General features: G+C 41.4%; 3 protein-coding genes across 3 annotated transcripts; 1 reads left to right on the top strand and 2 right to left on the bottom strand.

The window, feature by feature from the left end:
• Positions 1 to 414: 414 nt before the first annotated feature.
• On the bottom strand, positions 415 to 4276 carry mgst3b (microsomal glutathione S-transferase 3b). Its single transcript, XM_079217585.1, has 5 exons — positions 4238 to 4276; positions 2219 to 2363; positions 1962 to 2084; positions 1633 to 1705; positions 415 to 1076 (listed from the first exon to the last, which is right to left on the bottom strand). Exons 2-5 carry the CDS (start codon positions 2342 to 2344, stop codon positions 976 to 978), a joined length of 423 nt encoding a protein of 140 aa, XP_079073711.1. The 5' UTR covers positions 2345 to 2363; positions 4238 to 4276; the 3' UTR covers positions 415 to 975.
• Positions 3534 to 6696, top strand: rsrp1 (arginine/serine-rich protein 1). The gene is made up of 5 exons (XM_079217584.1): positions 3534 to 3741; positions 4193 to 4709; positions 4804 to 4976; positions 6162 to 6239; positions 6349 to 6696. Exons 2-5 carry the CDS (start codon positions 4214 to 4216, stop codon positions 6505 to 6507), a joined length of 906 nt encoding a protein of 301 aa, XP_079073710.1. The 5' UTR covers positions 3534 to 3741; positions 4193 to 4213; the 3' UTR covers positions 6508 to 6696.
• Positions 6697 to 9111: 2415 nt separating this feature from the next.
• Positions 9112 to 13521, bottom strand: syf2 (SYF2 pre-mRNA-splicing factor). The gene is made up of 7 exons (XM_079216499.1): positions 13491 to 13521; positions 13157 to 13252; positions 12885 to 13010; positions 12579 to 12696; positions 11183 to 11273; positions 10500 to 10598; positions 9112 to 9517 (listed from the first exon to the last, which is right to left on the bottom strand). Exons 1-7 carry the CDS (start codon positions 13506 to 13508, stop codon positions 9352 to 9354), a joined length of 714 nt encoding a protein of 237 aa, XP_079072625.1. The 5' UTR covers positions 13509 to 13521; the 3' UTR covers positions 9112 to 9351.
• Between the last annotated feature and the right edge of the window lie 2396 nt (positions 13522 to 15917).

Genomic DNA, 15917 nt, shown 5'->3' with positions numbered 1-15917 from the left:
GTGCTACCCTTTTCCTTATACACCCATGGTGCTGCCTATGTTGCAGCCAAACGATATAAAGCCGACTTCGTTGTTAATTCCAAATAAAATGGTAGCACACGCGTAAATTACGGGTGACGACTAAAGTACGAGCTTAGTTCTACTTCATGAAGGAAGCACCGTGGATGAGCATTTTGTAGACCACGAGACGACGTTTACTTCCAGAGGAATCGATACCGAAAATAATAAGAGTAGGTTACATTTGTAACTAAATAATCACATGTCTAAAACAAACACTCTTACATATGATTAAATAAATAAAAAGAACAACAAAATACTTAGGAGACAGGTTGTTAATGGATTTATGAGCATTTTATTTGGGCCTATTTTCTTAATCTGTGTTTCAGTGGTGCTGGTGTAGAGCATCTTAAAAGCTTGTTTGAAATATGCTGTTTATTGAAACAAAAGGGAGAAAAGTATATACTTGATCTCAGAAGAACGAACTTGACACAATCAACAGAACATTCTCTTCGACCTGTTATTGATTGCAAAACTTGTGTAGGGTTTTTGAAGCCGTTCGCTGTATAATCTCATCCGAGATCTGTGCCTGGGACGTCATGTGAGTCACATGGGGCCTTTCACCCTTTCATTACTCACAAATAGTAATGCCTGTAAGTGTGAACAGGGTACAAGAGAAAATGCCTGGGGGCTGTATCATCCACTTCACACAATCACAGAGAGACATTCACAAAAAAATACATGGATTGAAAAGATATCGAGTTGCAAGTTAGTGGTCCACAAAAATATGTTTAGCGTCATAATTTGAAATCAGTATACAAAAGCATTGTACAACTACTTTTGAGTTGACACATTTGAAAAGGCCATGTACCTTCCACCTAGCAAAATTCCTTATTTGTGTAAACATTCCTGGCAATAAACGGTTTCTGATTCTGATTCTGAAGCCAGTATGAATGAGTAAACAAGATGACAATTGTCTTAAAAGACTCCAAGCAATTGCAAGGCCACAGATATGGACAGAAAAATGACACCAAGGTATCCAATGTAGCCATAGACGCCATTCATCCTCTTGGACGGATCTGGAACAAAACAGAAAACAGAACAATGTTAACTTTTCACCAAAGCAGAATTATATGAAACGACAATGAATACTAAACTCTTATAGACTCTTCTAACTCTCTGACATTGGAATTCAAATGTTATTGATAACACATTGAATGACTATGACTGTTTTAAAACCACTTATCTTGAACAATGACCTTAATTCAGACCTCAGCCGTGCATGTCTTTATTATTATCTTTTGCTCAATGCTATATTCTGTCAATGATTCAAAACAACTGGGCAAGGAGCAACACAAATGCTCTGGCGACCACTGTCACCTCTGTGACTACTAGCAGTGCTAGATTGCGTTTTGATCCTTGAGGTTCACTCCACTCAAACTGTAACTTTGAACCACGCACTATTATGTTGCATAAATGTAAAGGCTAATACATAATATTGGTGGTATTGTATTTTAAATGCATTATGTCAGCATCAAAATATTTGGAAATAAATCTTTTAGACAGATGAAAAGTGGGGTAACCTTTCCTTCATTAAAGGCCTTTCACGTGACATGAACAGAATGTGAGTCTTACCTCCTGTGTAGTAGCCCCAGGCATAGGAAAACCTGCTGGTCACCCAAATAGCCCCCAGCACCGATGCCGACAACTAGGTTTAGAAACACAGAAACAAATTATTACAGTCAGTTGGGGGGAAAGCAGGGATGATCAAGTTTGACCAGAAAAAAAATGCTTTATCATTGTGATAATTATCTGAAGAATGTATGCCAAAGATCATGCGGATTGCTTGCTCCTCCCACAAATCCGACACGGCGTGTGGTTACAATTGTGGCAGTCTAAAATACATACTTCCAAAGTTCCAAGCCCCAAATGGCAAAAAAGGTGTACAAATGAATGATACATACCGGGTAGACGAGAGCCGCAATGGTCTGGAACACGAGCCACTGCGCGTACACCTCGAGCGTGTTCTGGTGCGCTCTCTGGATACAGTTGAATACCTGCTCCTTGTCACTGTACATTGTGGGATACTGCAAAGAAGAAGAAGAAAAACACATCAAATGATAGCCAGGAAAACTTGTGAAAAACACTCACAATGCACTTAAGAGCGTTCAGTTAACCCCACGTGTACTTATTTAAAGTATTGCGTAGTAAAGTCAAATACCTGGACGTTGTACTTCTTCCTGGCGGACCCGACTTGTACTCCCAAGTAGCCCAGCATGATCCAGCTGTACAGGTAGGTAAATATGACATAGCCAAAGCTGGACGGCAACACGGTCAGGATGTCCATCTCTGCACCGAGGGTTTCCCTGTGTGTCAAGTAGTTTTCAGAAAACGGCGCACAACGCGATCTGCGACTATGCAGCCAGGTGGGACGGGAGGAGACTCGGCTCTTGAGGCGGAAAGCAACGAAGTAAACAGAAGTCGAGGTTACATAAAACAAATCTCGCGAGATCGCTTGCCTGGCGACGTCGTAACCAATTTAAAGGGCAATGCCACAATACTAACAATGATGCGTTTCTTTTGTTGCACGTAGGAAGCTCGCTGTTTGCTCATAACTGAATGTATTGTTAATGGCATTGTATTAAGTGCATTACTGAAACACAGACTTGATCCTCCTTCACTTGAATCAACATCAATAACCCTATCACCGCTTCTGTCGTTTAGTTAGTCACTGTACATACTTATATTTCACTGTGTATACTTTATATACACACTTCATATACACTGTATATGCATTTTTTTTTTGCATTTTGGCACTTTCTTTATTATTTCATTTTCTTAAATGTAATACGCTCTGCTATGTTATTGTATCGTATATATTGAGTATTTTTCATACTTAATGTTTGTATGTCTCCTTTGTAACTTTGCTTGCTGCTGCCACAAACAAATCCCCCCATATATATATATATATATATATATATATATATATATATATATATATATATATATATATATATATACACTGTGTAAGCGGGACTACATCAAGAGCAGTGACACATAAACGGAGTGAAATCCCTTGTGTTCACATACTTGGCCATGACAGCTGATTCTGAATTTAGATTTTTCGTACCTCCACTACATGACAGGACATAACATCGTTTTCCAACATATGTATTCACACCAGCGTTAGAGACAGTACAGGCATTGGAGGGGGTTATACTTTATTTGTTGTCAAAAACTCCCAACATTGTACTGCACTGCTGAAGCAACAGGTCGGACCAAATTATTGAATTCGTTAAAAAAAATTTAACGAGATCAGATTTCCAACATTATATCTTCCTTATTTGTCTTTCATGGTTCGTACACTGTGATGGTCTGCTTCTTCACCTACCACAGACCATGATTATGAGGACCGCCATTACGTCTGCTGTATTTAAAATAAAAGCTGCTCGCTACACGAACAGGAACACGTGACTGGAAATTTCCAGTAAAGTGGCTCCGCCCAACAACTAACCGTCGACACGAGCGAAGGCGGCAGTCGGTTCAACCTCGAAGGAAGATACAGCGGTCGCGATTTCACTAATATCCAGCAACCAAACAACACATTTCTACCACGTCTGAGCTTTATTCGCGTTTAATCTTCTCGCTATACGTGTAGAAAGTGACTTTTTTTGCCACAACGTTCGCGTTATATCGTTTACATCGACGTTATCGGAACAAAGGCTTCAAGCTCCAGTCAGCCTGGTAAGACCCGTGACTTCCGCTAGCATGGCTAACTGTTTTGCCACGCTAGCATGATTTAACGCTCCGTGTATCTTCTATTTGTCCATATAAATGTAATTTTGTATTATTATATCCAGTTTAAGTTGTGACCATCTTTTTTTAACGATATGCGAAATAACTGCACATGTCGTATTTTTAGAGTGAAAACAGATGTTAGCTCCAGCTAGTCAAGCTAGCTTTAGCTTGCGTCGGGCCAGGCATTTCTAGAAGGCCTCTGCTCGCCATTGCAGCTACGTTGCGCCACTCGCCATGTTATGAAACAACAACCACAGGCTTACGCATAGCAGGCTATGCGTGATATTATCATGGCACTTCTCTAAAAGATATAACGACGGGCGATATTTAAGTAGTAACCGCACGTTGTTTTACTGATGTTTAAAAGTTTTTTTAAAGTACGTATGTCTCATTTCAGCTCGTGGCAGAAAATATAACAATGGCCAAGGGAGAAGACTCTCACTTGGAGATTGCCCACGTTCGTCAGAGCGATGACATCAATGTCGTCTTTGACCAGAACTGCCCTGCCTCATCTCGCTCCCGATCGCGGTCCAAAAGCGGCGGCTCTGGTCGCCGCAGGGGGCGTAACAGCCGCAAGGGAGGCCACAAGTCTTCGTCGTCCCGCAGCAGGTCTCGCTCTCACCCCCGTTCTCGCTCTCACCCCCGTTGCCACAGACCCGCCTCCCGCTGTCGCTGTGACAAGCATCGCGGGTCTGACCGTGGCTGCCGATCCCCTTCGCGGCGCCACAAGGCCCACTCAGGCTCACCCTCGCCTTCCAGGCACACCCGACGCAACAGGCCCCACTCCAGGCCAACCAGTCGTCGAAGCCGGCAGAGTAAGGCGGTGAGCAGGTCTTCCCAGTCCCCGCCCACAAATGACGACAGCAGCTCACGGTCCGGATCTTCAGAGCATTCCCTCGACTTGAGTTTTGAAGGTGAGTTGATTTGATGAGGGAATTGTCATTAATCTGGCATTTTAAAAAAAATATATTGCACAGGTGAATAAATCGATTTTTGCATGTTCCGCAGATAAAGGAACCCCTATCAAGGCTGCGGAGGTCAATGTTGCCACGATCCCAGGAGTGGAGAAGCTCGAACTTCCTGAGAATGTAAAACCAATCCTGTCGGAGCAGGCGGTAGAGTCCAAACTGGTGTTGACAGGGACATGGGTGAGACAAGACCTGGAAAAGACTACTTCACAGGTGGGTGTCTTGAGAGCGATGGTCCACTTAACATTGAACACAATATACATTTAAAATAAGGCTTTCTCACAGATTCTTATTAAATGCACACACTATCCTTCCTCATCTAGGACGACTGTTAAATATAAGGTAAGGTGTGTTGAGAATTTTCTTGAATGATATAAGTTGATCCTATCTGTCACTTATTTGATCAAAGTTACACTTGTCTGATCTACTGTATCTTTGTTGCTATGTCTACAGGTGTCTATTGATTAGTTTTAGGGCTATGTTGTAAAATTTCCTGTCTTGTGTAACCTTTGGACCCCTGAGAGATTATACACACTCTCTGTATTTATTCCTGTCTTCATAGATAACATGACAGTGGTCTCCTTCACTCATCGGCACCTGGGATTAAAGGGCTGTCATGTGACTTAGGTGACAACAATACGTGTTTGCGTGAAAGTTTATCTGATAACCCTTGCAATGTTCAAAAAGTATAAATTAACTAGAGGTTAGCAATTAAACAAACACATATGCAGATTATCAGACATGGTGCACACAGTCAATATATGTGCTAATTCCTCACATAGACGTTTCATGAGCAATTCAGATATTGTATTACACTGACTCCTCTTGATATAGATAGGCAGTAGAATTCTGACATTTCCAATGTATTTATGCTTGAAGTTGAACTGGGTCGTTGTTATTTAGCAGAATCCTTCACTCGCTGATGGAGCAAAGGCGTGTGGACTGCATTATAGTGACTATCCCTGTCAAGAGAGCTAAAAACAGATGAAGAACTCCTCTCCGTATTCCAAAGATAAGTTGGTTCACCAGCCGTGTGCTGAGGGCTGGGAAACCTACGTCACCATCATTCTGCCACTGTAGACAGAGAAGACATCCTTTTTTTACTATGATATTTTTTGTTTGTTTTTGCATTTTATGGTTTTATTCTGTTTCAATGTCTGTCCTTGTAGGATGATTTTAAATGGTGGAGCCAAGTCTTTGACAGCAATGGGATGGAGGGGGGGTGTTGGTATTGAAACAAACTTAAATAATTCACTATGCAATGAAGTGCTTTACAATATTAGCAATGGGAACTATAATCCAACTATAAGAATTTAACAAACTGTCAAAGCACAGACTCAATCAGTTATACACGCATATCTCACTAGGTCTGTTTTTCTTGTCTTTTTTTTCAAACAGAGCAATGATGAAGAGCCTGATGATGTGTTCAGCCGAGGGATGTCTCCAAAAAGAAAAACGATCTCTTTCAGCATCAATGTAAGTGAATTAAATTGCAGCGTATTTGTGATTTTTTTCTTTAAAAATATGCCCCCGGGCACATTAATGTGATCTAATGTCTAATACTTTCTTAATCTTGTCTCCTTAGAACGCCGTGCTGAAACCAACAGGGGCGGCGCCATCTGGTGCTAAGGTAACTTCCAGAGTGGACATCTATGAAAGCAGGAAGCCCTATGGCCACTGGATGCCAGTCAAAGCGGGTCACGCCGCCAGTGCACGCAAACGCGCACTTGCCATGTCACACTAATGTGGCAGAGTACATGGACGCTGTGAATACTATAAATATTTTGTACATATGTTTGACCTTTTCATGGCAGAAGTTTTATTCCAGATGAGTTATGTGGGAAGAAGTGAAGAAGTCGACCAGGTGGGATTATTTGTTTTGTTTCCCCTTTTGTTGTATACTGTGCTTCAATAAAGATATTTATTTGATTAAAAAAAAATGTGTTTGTCTGTTCTCTACTCAGTGACTGCATCTTGAGCACATGATAACTACTGAGGGAAAAGCTTGAATAGGAAGTTAATGATACTTCAAAGTGACTAAAATATGTGTAGAGAAATTAGATTGTAATGTTCTAACAGGGACTCCATAGAGTAAAACATACTTCCCATTTACTACAGTAACATTATGGTGTGCTTACATTTTCCAGTGGGGTAAATTATGTAATAATGCTGGGTACATAAACCACAGGATGCAATGTAACTGAAATAAATCCTGGCTGACTTTTTGGTGCTTTCCTGGGATTGAGTAAGCAGACATTCACTCATTGGAACACTAGAGCAGAGCCATCATTATTGTTATTAGTAGGCCTTACACCAGTGGTCCTCCTACCACGAGGAGTCAAACTGTCTGCCGTGAGTACATGTATAAACGGGTACACAGAGATTTGGCAAATAAAGACAATCAAGTGACATGTTTGCCTCATGACAATGTCCAGAATTAGTTTCTTGGCCTTCAACCAGTTACACATCTGCCACGTCTCTCAAGTCTTAAGGATCAAATTGGCTGCATTCTTTATGATGACCACACGGTGTCAGTATTGTCAAATGTTCCATCTGTTTCCTCTGCGTCTCACTTTAGTCATTAGGCCATGCGTCATGTTCTAGACTGAGGTTGGTGTGAATCACCGCCTGCAACTTAGATTTGAACATGAACAGTGTGATTACAAAATGGCAACTCGTTTAGTTTTCATGGGAGACATTTCTGACTTGTTGCAGTAGGAATAATAAACTTGCCGGTGGCTGAGTTCCATGTATCTGTAGTGGTCCTGGTATAGTGCATAAAGTGTGCTTACTGGGGCACTTGGAACTGCAACAGGGCAGTCGTTAACGTTATTAGTAACACCTGTGCTCTTCCTGTGTACAACACACCTGTCACAATGTGCCAATCACAGCTGGTGGTGATTGATGTGAGGTGATCGTCTGTCTGCCAACACCTGATTTGTACATGTTCCTTCTTGAGTGACTTGATATATCCTGCTGTTGTGGTTGCTGTGCTACCTACCCTGAAGCTGTGTGTGTGTGTGTGCACTGACTGGTTTTCAGCCAGTGTTAAAAACACTGGCATTGTATTGCCTTGAAGGTATTTTGGGTGAGATAGCTATCTGTTATCTGAGTGGATAATACATTTGAATGTCAAGGCTGATATTTAGATGCATGTCACAATCTGTTGTAATAAAAACAAGGTTTCAAAATCAGTTTTAATTACGCCTGACTCCCCAGACTGTGAGTCTCCTGCTGTAGACTGACCTGTAATCCTGATGAATTGCTTTGACAGGGAGATAAGACATGCAAAAACACACCATAGGTGGAACTGGAGCAGAGGGTGAGGCACTGTTTATTTGATATACACAGAGCTCATTGATGTGGCAGTCTCTCGTTTTGACAAGACAGACTTGTAGTGCAGCGTCACACGGTCAGGACTCATGGAGTCATCGCATAGGATTGGTTCATTCTTGGTCGGTAATAAGAATCAGTGCCACATCCTCGCTGGCCGGCCTCTGTGTCTATATGGAAACAACTTGCCCCGTTAACACATTATTTATCCAGACCTTTTCCTACGCTCACTGGGCTTACATCGGTCCCATTTTTGCGTTACAGAGGAACCATTTTAAACAGGCAGTTGGCTTTGAAAGAATCAAAGGTGTCAGATTGGTTTTCCTGAGACACAACAGTGAATTTATGCATTGTTGTTCCTTACAAGTCCCGGCCAACATCCACAGGCTAATCAGATATGACTACACAAATATCACAATTATGTTTAATCCACTCCCTAAAAGCTCGAGAGCAGAGTGAGGTATCAAAGGCATCATCTGGAGCTCCCCTGCCCTTCAACGGTGAAACGTAAACAACTTGTCACGGCGTCTTTGCACACCACCCTTTAAAAGGGATCCATCAATGTATTCTGTGGAGGTTCAACTTCTATTGATTCATCCAGATTAGATCCAACAGATCGTTATAAATATGTATACAATAGTGCGTTTGATTCAGTGACTACACAAACCAATGACTGTAGGGCCAATGCCCCTAGACTCACACTGACAGAGTTGAGGATTGAGAGACTTGCATGGGAACCGGTGTTGTCTCTTGATCTCTTCTCCAGTCACAAGGCCTTCCTGCTCATGTCGCAGCTCGGGGGCAAGTTAGTTAGACTGAGATGTGGATGATAATGAATAAATTGAATTGCTCACTTGTTGGTCCTTTATCGAAAAACATGCTTTTGGCTGGCATCTCGGGCTAAATGCGCCCCGAGGTTTGACGTACAACGGTAACTCATTCTCACGCTCAGAGATCGTCTCCCGTCATGAGACCACACACAGTAAGCCCGCCAACAAAGAACAAGTGTGCAAGATGAACTGTATGCGGTTTATTTAAAAAGAAAGGATAAAAGTAATCATAACAGTTGTTTTAAACTTCTAGCACAGCAAAGTACACCACACATTTTACAGATGACTGAATTATCTCTCAGCTCACAATAACCTCAGCATCATATAAAGATGACTACCGCTTATAGCATTTTAATACATGTATTCTAGTTATGAAGCAAGCTTGGAGAAGAAAAAGACAACACGTCCGGAGGTGACTGGACCCCCTAGACAGCCGTGCCCCTCTCCAAGTTCTGTTTGATCTCCGCGGTGTATTTGCCGTAGAAGCGCTCTGCCTTCTTGTTGAACTTGGCGTTCCTCTCGTTGATGTAGTCGATGTCTGCGTCGTCGTTGTAGGCCCTGCGCCGGCTGTACTTGGCCCGCTTCTCTATCCTGACAATCGCAACAACAACAAAAAAAGAAGCAGCTTAGAAGGGATTTCATAACCTAGTGTGGCCACCATCCACGGCATATTCAATAACAATAATTGGCTACAGGGAATAATTCAAGTTTTTTTTTTTTTTTGGCAAGGAGAGTGGCGATGGAAAACTTAAAACGCTTTCATAGTTGAGGAAAATACTGTCAAGTTGCAAGCTCTCAGTCTTCATTCGCTGTCTCTTCAAAGCATTGTTGTGCGTCATACCCTGGCAACAGAGTCCTTGTCTAATGCCCCACAGTCGCAGCTCTAAAACAAGCCTTAGACTGTCTCAAATATAGAACAGCTCAGGGGGAAAAAACAGGGTAACAAAAAGGGGGAGAGAGGGCTTCTGTAGCCAGAACAAAAACTTTAAAAAACAGTGGACGAACTAAACTGTTTGAAGCGGCGGTCAGTTCAATGTGAGGGACACTGAAGGTGGAGCAGCATCGTAAGAATGAACACTTCTTCAAATCACAGTTCACACACACAAACATCCCTCTCGTCCAAATTGGTAAAGCGGTCACAAAGTCATTATTTCCACACATAATTTATTATGAGTGAGATAATCTCATATTTCAAGACTTCACACTGCGTTTGTGGTGCAACAGTGCCGGAAAAAAGGTCTGAATGAACCTACTGTCTTATTCAAAATAAATGTGTGGGGGTTAGAATTGCTTAAAGGAATACTTTACCCACAAAATTAGCATTTTTATAGCAATTACTCGTGTTACCTTCAAATCGTGAATTTTTTTAATTACTTAAACGCATCAAGACTTTTCTCTGTGGAGGCATGCACGGGGAAAAAAAATCCTCAAAAACCCAAGGTGACACGGCGCGAGTAATTTAGGTACAAACAGTCATTTTGGGGGTGAATCATAATTCAACTTGAAAAAAGTCATGGGGGAAATTATTGCGGGGGTCGGGAGAGGATATGGCATCTGTTAGAGTGTGACTCACTGTTTCTCGACATCCTCCACCATGCGGTCAATGCCCAGCTTTGTGGGGACATGGGTGCCGTGGATCAGGCTGTTGGACGTGGGGTGGAAGTCCTCACCGCTGAGCAGCAGCAAAGGAATTAGACACGTACAACCAAAGAGAATCACGATCTGCACATACTTAAAAACGGACTTCTCTATTCCATCATTGTGATTACGGTCATACCAATGTATGATAATGTGGCCACAGGGGGAAATGTGTCTGTGCATCCTTCACGGTTCTGCATGACCGTTAGTCTTTTGAGGGCAAATAACCTGCAGGCAACAAACTCTTCCTCAAACTTAAGTGTGCGTTGCACATTTAACGTTTCTGAATGGCTTTTCGGAGCGTTTCAAAACTGCCCTCGGGGCAAATGAGAGGGTACCAAACTTAACATATAGAAAATGCTTTGTGCACATGTGATGGGTGAATGCTGAGACGATTACGTTAGGCAAAATGTTACAATTAATTTTGCTTGACTAGAGGTTTCACAGTTACGGTCCCAATAACAGAGTCCCATGCCATCGTTCTCATGGCCCTATTAGTGGGAATACATTTTTTTTAAAGATCTAGTAATGCCAGATTTCTTCATCCATGTTGAGCTGTCTGTCTATCTGGATGAAGAGTTACAAAAGGCACGGCAAAAGACACCGGGGGTCACTCACCAATCCTCCCTCTGCTTCTCGTAGCTTTCCATGTCTGGTCGGATTTGCCTGGTGAGCCTCTGGTACTGTCGGAACTGGGCCTCGGCATAACCTGCAGATCATTGTGTGAGACGGGAGAAGAAAAAAAAGTTCATAATAATTACCGGAACAAACAGTGAGCAGGCACGAGGCTCAGCAACACAACCTGCGGCTGGTTAGGCAAGAAGAGGCAGCTCTCCTACTCCCTTCCTCTCTTTAGGCCCCTCTGGTGATAATTTTCTCCCAAGAGGTTTTAATTCAGAGGAGGTTTTTGATGCAACAGATGGCAGCCATATTTACGAGAAGTCATTTTTTTTCTTCCCAGGAGATTAAATTGGGGGCAGTTCAAGATGATTAACATCCCCGAGAGGTCCTTACATGCAAACCAGTATTGCTCTGTACACTGCCGCTACATAGGATTTAGCCAGCAACATTTCCCTGTTTAGTGAAAGTGGAAAAACTTTCACATGCCACAGAACTCACTTGTTTCCTCAAGAGTAAACTGTATTAAAACTACAACTTACTAACGAGTAGACTCTGGTTCTGGTGTCACTCCTGAAATAAAGCAGTTTCATGCTTCCATGTTACTTCCGGAGGCGACAATAAGATTCCAGAGTCAATACAATCAGTGACAACCACTTCAGTGTGAAAGGGACAGAAATGTGTAATTAGTTTAGATTTCTTTGAAGAAGGCCAGTCTTTAGTCTGTACTTTGATCTGTATTAATTCAGACAGACGTTTATATGTTTAAGTGAATATGAGGTTGGTGCCAACCTGCGTGGTGGAATTAAAAGATGGCATCCTTTCGGTTCCTTCCACCAATCAAAAGTTGGTTGAAAACAAAACCATGTGGTGCTGCTGTAGAACTCCCTTTGGAAATGAGATTCAAAATCTCAAATGGCATTATCGTGGCTAAATAAATGACAATAAAAAAATCAAACTTAAACCGACCAACTGAAAATGAGGTTTATTAATTCCGCCAGTTGTGTCTGTGAGTGTTTGTCCACAACTGTGTAATATTTTGAGTGGCCAGTTATGGCTGCATGCTCAAAACACCTTTTATTGCCAGAACTACCAGTGCACACACTGCCACTCAGCAGCTACTAGGTGGGCAGAAAGCTTGTATGAGGTGTATTATACGTGACTTTGAGCCGACTGTCTGCAGTCATCGCCGCTTGTTTGAATGAAGGGTGTTTTGCGACACTAGACTGAGATTAGCGCAATAAAGCACCAGCCGTTGCAGACACACCTGGCGGAGCTCTACGCTCTACTGAGCACTGAATTCACTCACAATTCATGACACTTAACACATAAGTGCAACCAAAGAGTACGCTGCACACAATGTATGCGCATCTTCACTGGAGACCCTGCCACAAACCTGCAAATCCCGTGTCTGGGTTCTTTTTTCTTTTCTTCCTCTCCCACCGCTCCGCATCTTCAGCGGTGATTTCGAGCAGTTTCACTCTGTGATAGTCCTCCCCATTGTCAGCACATTCCTGAAAGAAAAACATTAACATGTTACACATGTATAAATGAATCGCTATTTCATGAGTAAACTGCGAAATGCCATCTCACACATTATGCGATTAGATGACTGTGTGCAAAGTTGTCTGATCGATGGTTCAAGTTAATGCACAGATGTCCTCATTTGTAACATGCACAGTACTATAGAGTTTATAAATACTTTTTTCTTTCCGTCTTCAGCCAGCTCCCACTCCAGTCGGGCTTTCTTCGCCTCCCAGTTTGAAGGGAGTTTCAGCCTCTTGTCCTCCTCCACGACCTCCTGGTGGTTGAGCTTCCGTGCTTCATTCTGGGATGAAAGATAAGAAATGACGACATGCTGCGCACGCAGGTGTGTACACACGGGACAAACGTCCATCCATGTAGCTAATGATGCTAATAGTCTGCCTCTATAACGTAACTAAATGTGATTTAATTAAAAACTCTTCGACTCACCCGTTTGAAATGTAACTCTCTAAATTTCCGTAGTCTGTCTTCCCTCTTCTGGGAGGGTTCTGCGTGTTCCTCCTCTCCTGTGGCCGTAGCAGACTCCTGGAAACACCGACAGTTAACGTTGTTGTTAGCGTTGTTTGGATGTTAGCTAACCGTCACTTAGCTAACATCGGTTAGCTTAGCGCCACGACGCGTAAACAACAAGTGAGGAACAGAAACAGTCTCCGTCGGCGAACTGAAACATCGCCCTGAAAGGAATTATATTATTTTGCTATAATTTGGACACACAATTAAACAAATGGGGCAGATTTGACATTAAAACCGAGAAACTACTAACCTCAACATAGGACGCCATTGTTGCGCTCCACGGAGGATGAAACAGGAAGTGTGACGTTCACACCGGATATTACGCAGAACATCAACATTTCAGATTTTATTATTTTGTCAGAAAATATTTGAACAGAAATATAAAATGCTCCATTTCAGTTTTCTGACAACATTACTTGATAATTCTTTTGGCGTTCATTTTTTTGTCATATTCATTCTTCTCGTTTCCCTCCCTCTCTCTCTCCCCCCCCTCTCTCTCTCTCTCTCTCTCTCTCTCTCTCTCTCTCTCTCTCTCTCTCTCTCTCTCTCTCTCTCTCTAAGTATATAGTTTTACAGATCTGTCGATTAAGTCCATTTCTTTGGTCAACCTTTTTTTTAACACTTCATTTTTTTTGCCTTTTCACTGCGAACAGAAAAACATATATACAGAAATGAAAAACAAACAATAATTTCTGCGACAAAAAGGGTCTGGTTTGCTCTGTCCTCTCAAAAACATGACAAGTCCTCTTGTTCTCACTTGTCACGACATTGCTCCTCTTGAGCTCTTATTCTGTGGGTTAACAGTTCCATCTCATATATTTCACTCACAATGTTCAACCATCCATCTTGTGATGGTGGTTCTATTGTGTGCCACCTCTTTGTGATAGCCTTTTTACTAGCTGCTAGCAGAATGTTCAGCAGATATCTGTCTTCCTTTAACACAGTGTCTGTTGTCATATTATCAAAGTATAGGAAAATGCAGGACATGTGTCATACATGTGTCATAGTCCAGAATTTTGACAATAACCATATGGACATTTCCCCAGAACTGTACAATTTCCGGACATAGCCAAAATACATGGGAGTGGTTTACATTTACTGCCCCACACTTCCTCCAGCATGGTTGATCAATAAACAGACATTTGTTTGTAATTTGGGGAGTAATAAAGAATCTAATTATATTTTTCCAACAGTGTTCTCTCCAAGTTCGCGCAGATGTTGAGGAATGTTGTATCTTCCAAATATTCGACCATTCATCCTCTGTAATATTCACACCAAGCTCCTGTTCCCATTTCAGTTTGACATAAAATGTTGTATTTCCTAATTTTTTCATCAGATTTTGATATATGGTTGATATGTTTCTATATTTCTTTGAGTTATAGGCTCCTATTATGGTTCTAATTATTCCATTTTTTCCCCAAGTTAATTTTATGTTTTATTTCTATGTCAAAAACGTCCCTTAATTGTAGATATCTGAAGTGGTCCTGGTTATTTAATGAGTATTTGTCTTTCAGCTCCTGGAAACTCACAACACATCCATCTTGAATTACTGTGCATATTGCTGTTATTCCATATGGAATCCATTGTTTGAACCTCTGATCGAGAGTACCTGGAATAAAATGTCTTCTTTAGTCAACCTTAAGTTTTTGTATGACATTTTGTGCACATTTCAAGAAGCTGACACTTTATGTTTTACTCTAAGTAAGAAATGTGTAAGAAGGAATCAGTGGTGTGTCTAAAGGAGTTCATCACAAAATTTAGAAAATGAGATATAGTGGTATAACTAAGTGTGTAACTAAGTGAGCATGCCCATGGCCTTCCTTGTCACGATGGGCAATTTAGAAAATTCTGTCATGTGAAAGAGGTTTTTACATCTTTCCATTCTAAAAGAGCTGGAGGCTTTTGCTGGTTAAACAGATGGTATTTTTTGTCATTTCCCACAACTCCTGCAGATGTTCTTAATCTTTTTTTGATTTAGAGTTTCCAGGGGTGGATATAATGATATTAATACAAATGGTAAAAATATTAATAATACTAATATGAATATCAAATACTTCTTCTTCTTCTTCTTTATAGCCCTAGGGCTCTTGAAAAAAAAAGTTAAACCTGTAACATCACCACAAAAAACGTATTTTCACTTAAATTATTTTCCGTTATATTTTCCGTAGTGTAATGATCTTTTGACCAAAAGGAATGGCCAGGCATCATGAATCCTGTCTTTGTGTATAGTTTTAAAACGGGCCATCTTCCTTTCCTTTGAAGTTTGAATTTATTGAAAAATACTGCTACTAGTGGAAACTGGCACAATGCACACAGACAGCAATTATGAATATGACTGGAGGTTATACAGAGAGAGGCATGAAAGGTCAAGCATAAAGTCATTAGTGTGCCACACAGAGAGTCCGTTCAGACGCCCCTAAACTCAATTGTTATGGTTGTTTTTGCTGTAGAGAAATGGGACGTCTTATGTATCAGCAATGCATGTTATTTTTACCCAGAGAAAAAGTAGTATCAGACACCGCCTTGGACCTCCAAATATGATTCTGTGATCAAAACAGAAGACAAAAGTAAACACATTCCAGAGCCATTTGAGGCATGTTTGACTTGCCAAAATGGATGTGCTCCCCGTTTGATTGCATTATACTAATATAGCTCTTTTGGAAGGATGTAATTAAGT

This window comes from Taurulus bubalis (assembly GCF_910589615.1).
Source record: "Taurulus bubalis genome assembly, chromosome: 4".
NCBI lineage: Eukaryota > Metazoa > Chordata > Actinopteri > Perciformes > Cottidae > Taurulus > Taurulus bubalis.
Note: the sequence above shows the minus strand (reverse complement) of the source record. Positions and strands in the feature narration are given on the sequence as shown.

Coding starts and splice junctions, on each gene's coding strand:
- syf2 (XM_079216499.1), bottom strand. Junction 11,274..12,578: donor CCCAGACACGGGATTTGCAG/GTTTGTGGCAGG, acceptor AATGATCTGCAG/GTTATGCCGAGGCCCAGTTC. Junction 9,518..10,499: donor GTGGAGGATGTCGAGAAACA/GTGAGTCACACT, acceptor TGCGATTGTCAG/GATAGAGAAGCGGGCCAAGT.
- rsrp1 (XM_079217584.1), top strand. CDS start 4,214: ATGGCCAAGGGAGAAGACTCTCACTTGGAGATTGCCCACGTTCGTCAG. Junction 4,710..4,803: donor CCTCGACTTGAGTTTTGAAG/GTGAGTTGATTT, acceptor CATGTTCCGCAG/ATAAAGGAACCCCTATCAAG. Junction 6,240..6,348: donor CGATCTCTTTCAGCATCAAT/GTAAGTGAATTA, acceptor TTGTCTCCTTAG/AACGCCGTGCTGAAACCAAC.
- mgst3b (XM_079217585.1), bottom strand. CDS start 2,344: ATGGACATCCTGACCGTGTTGCCGTCCAGCTTTGGCTATGTCATATTT. Junction 2,085..2,218: donor GGAAGAAGTACAACGTCCAG/GTATTTGACTTT, acceptor TCTTCTTTGCAG/TATCCCACAATGTACAGTGA. Junction 1,077..1,632: donor CTGGGGCTACTACACAGGAG/GTAAGACTCACA, acceptor GTTTTGTTCCAG/ATCCGTCCAAGAGGATGAAT.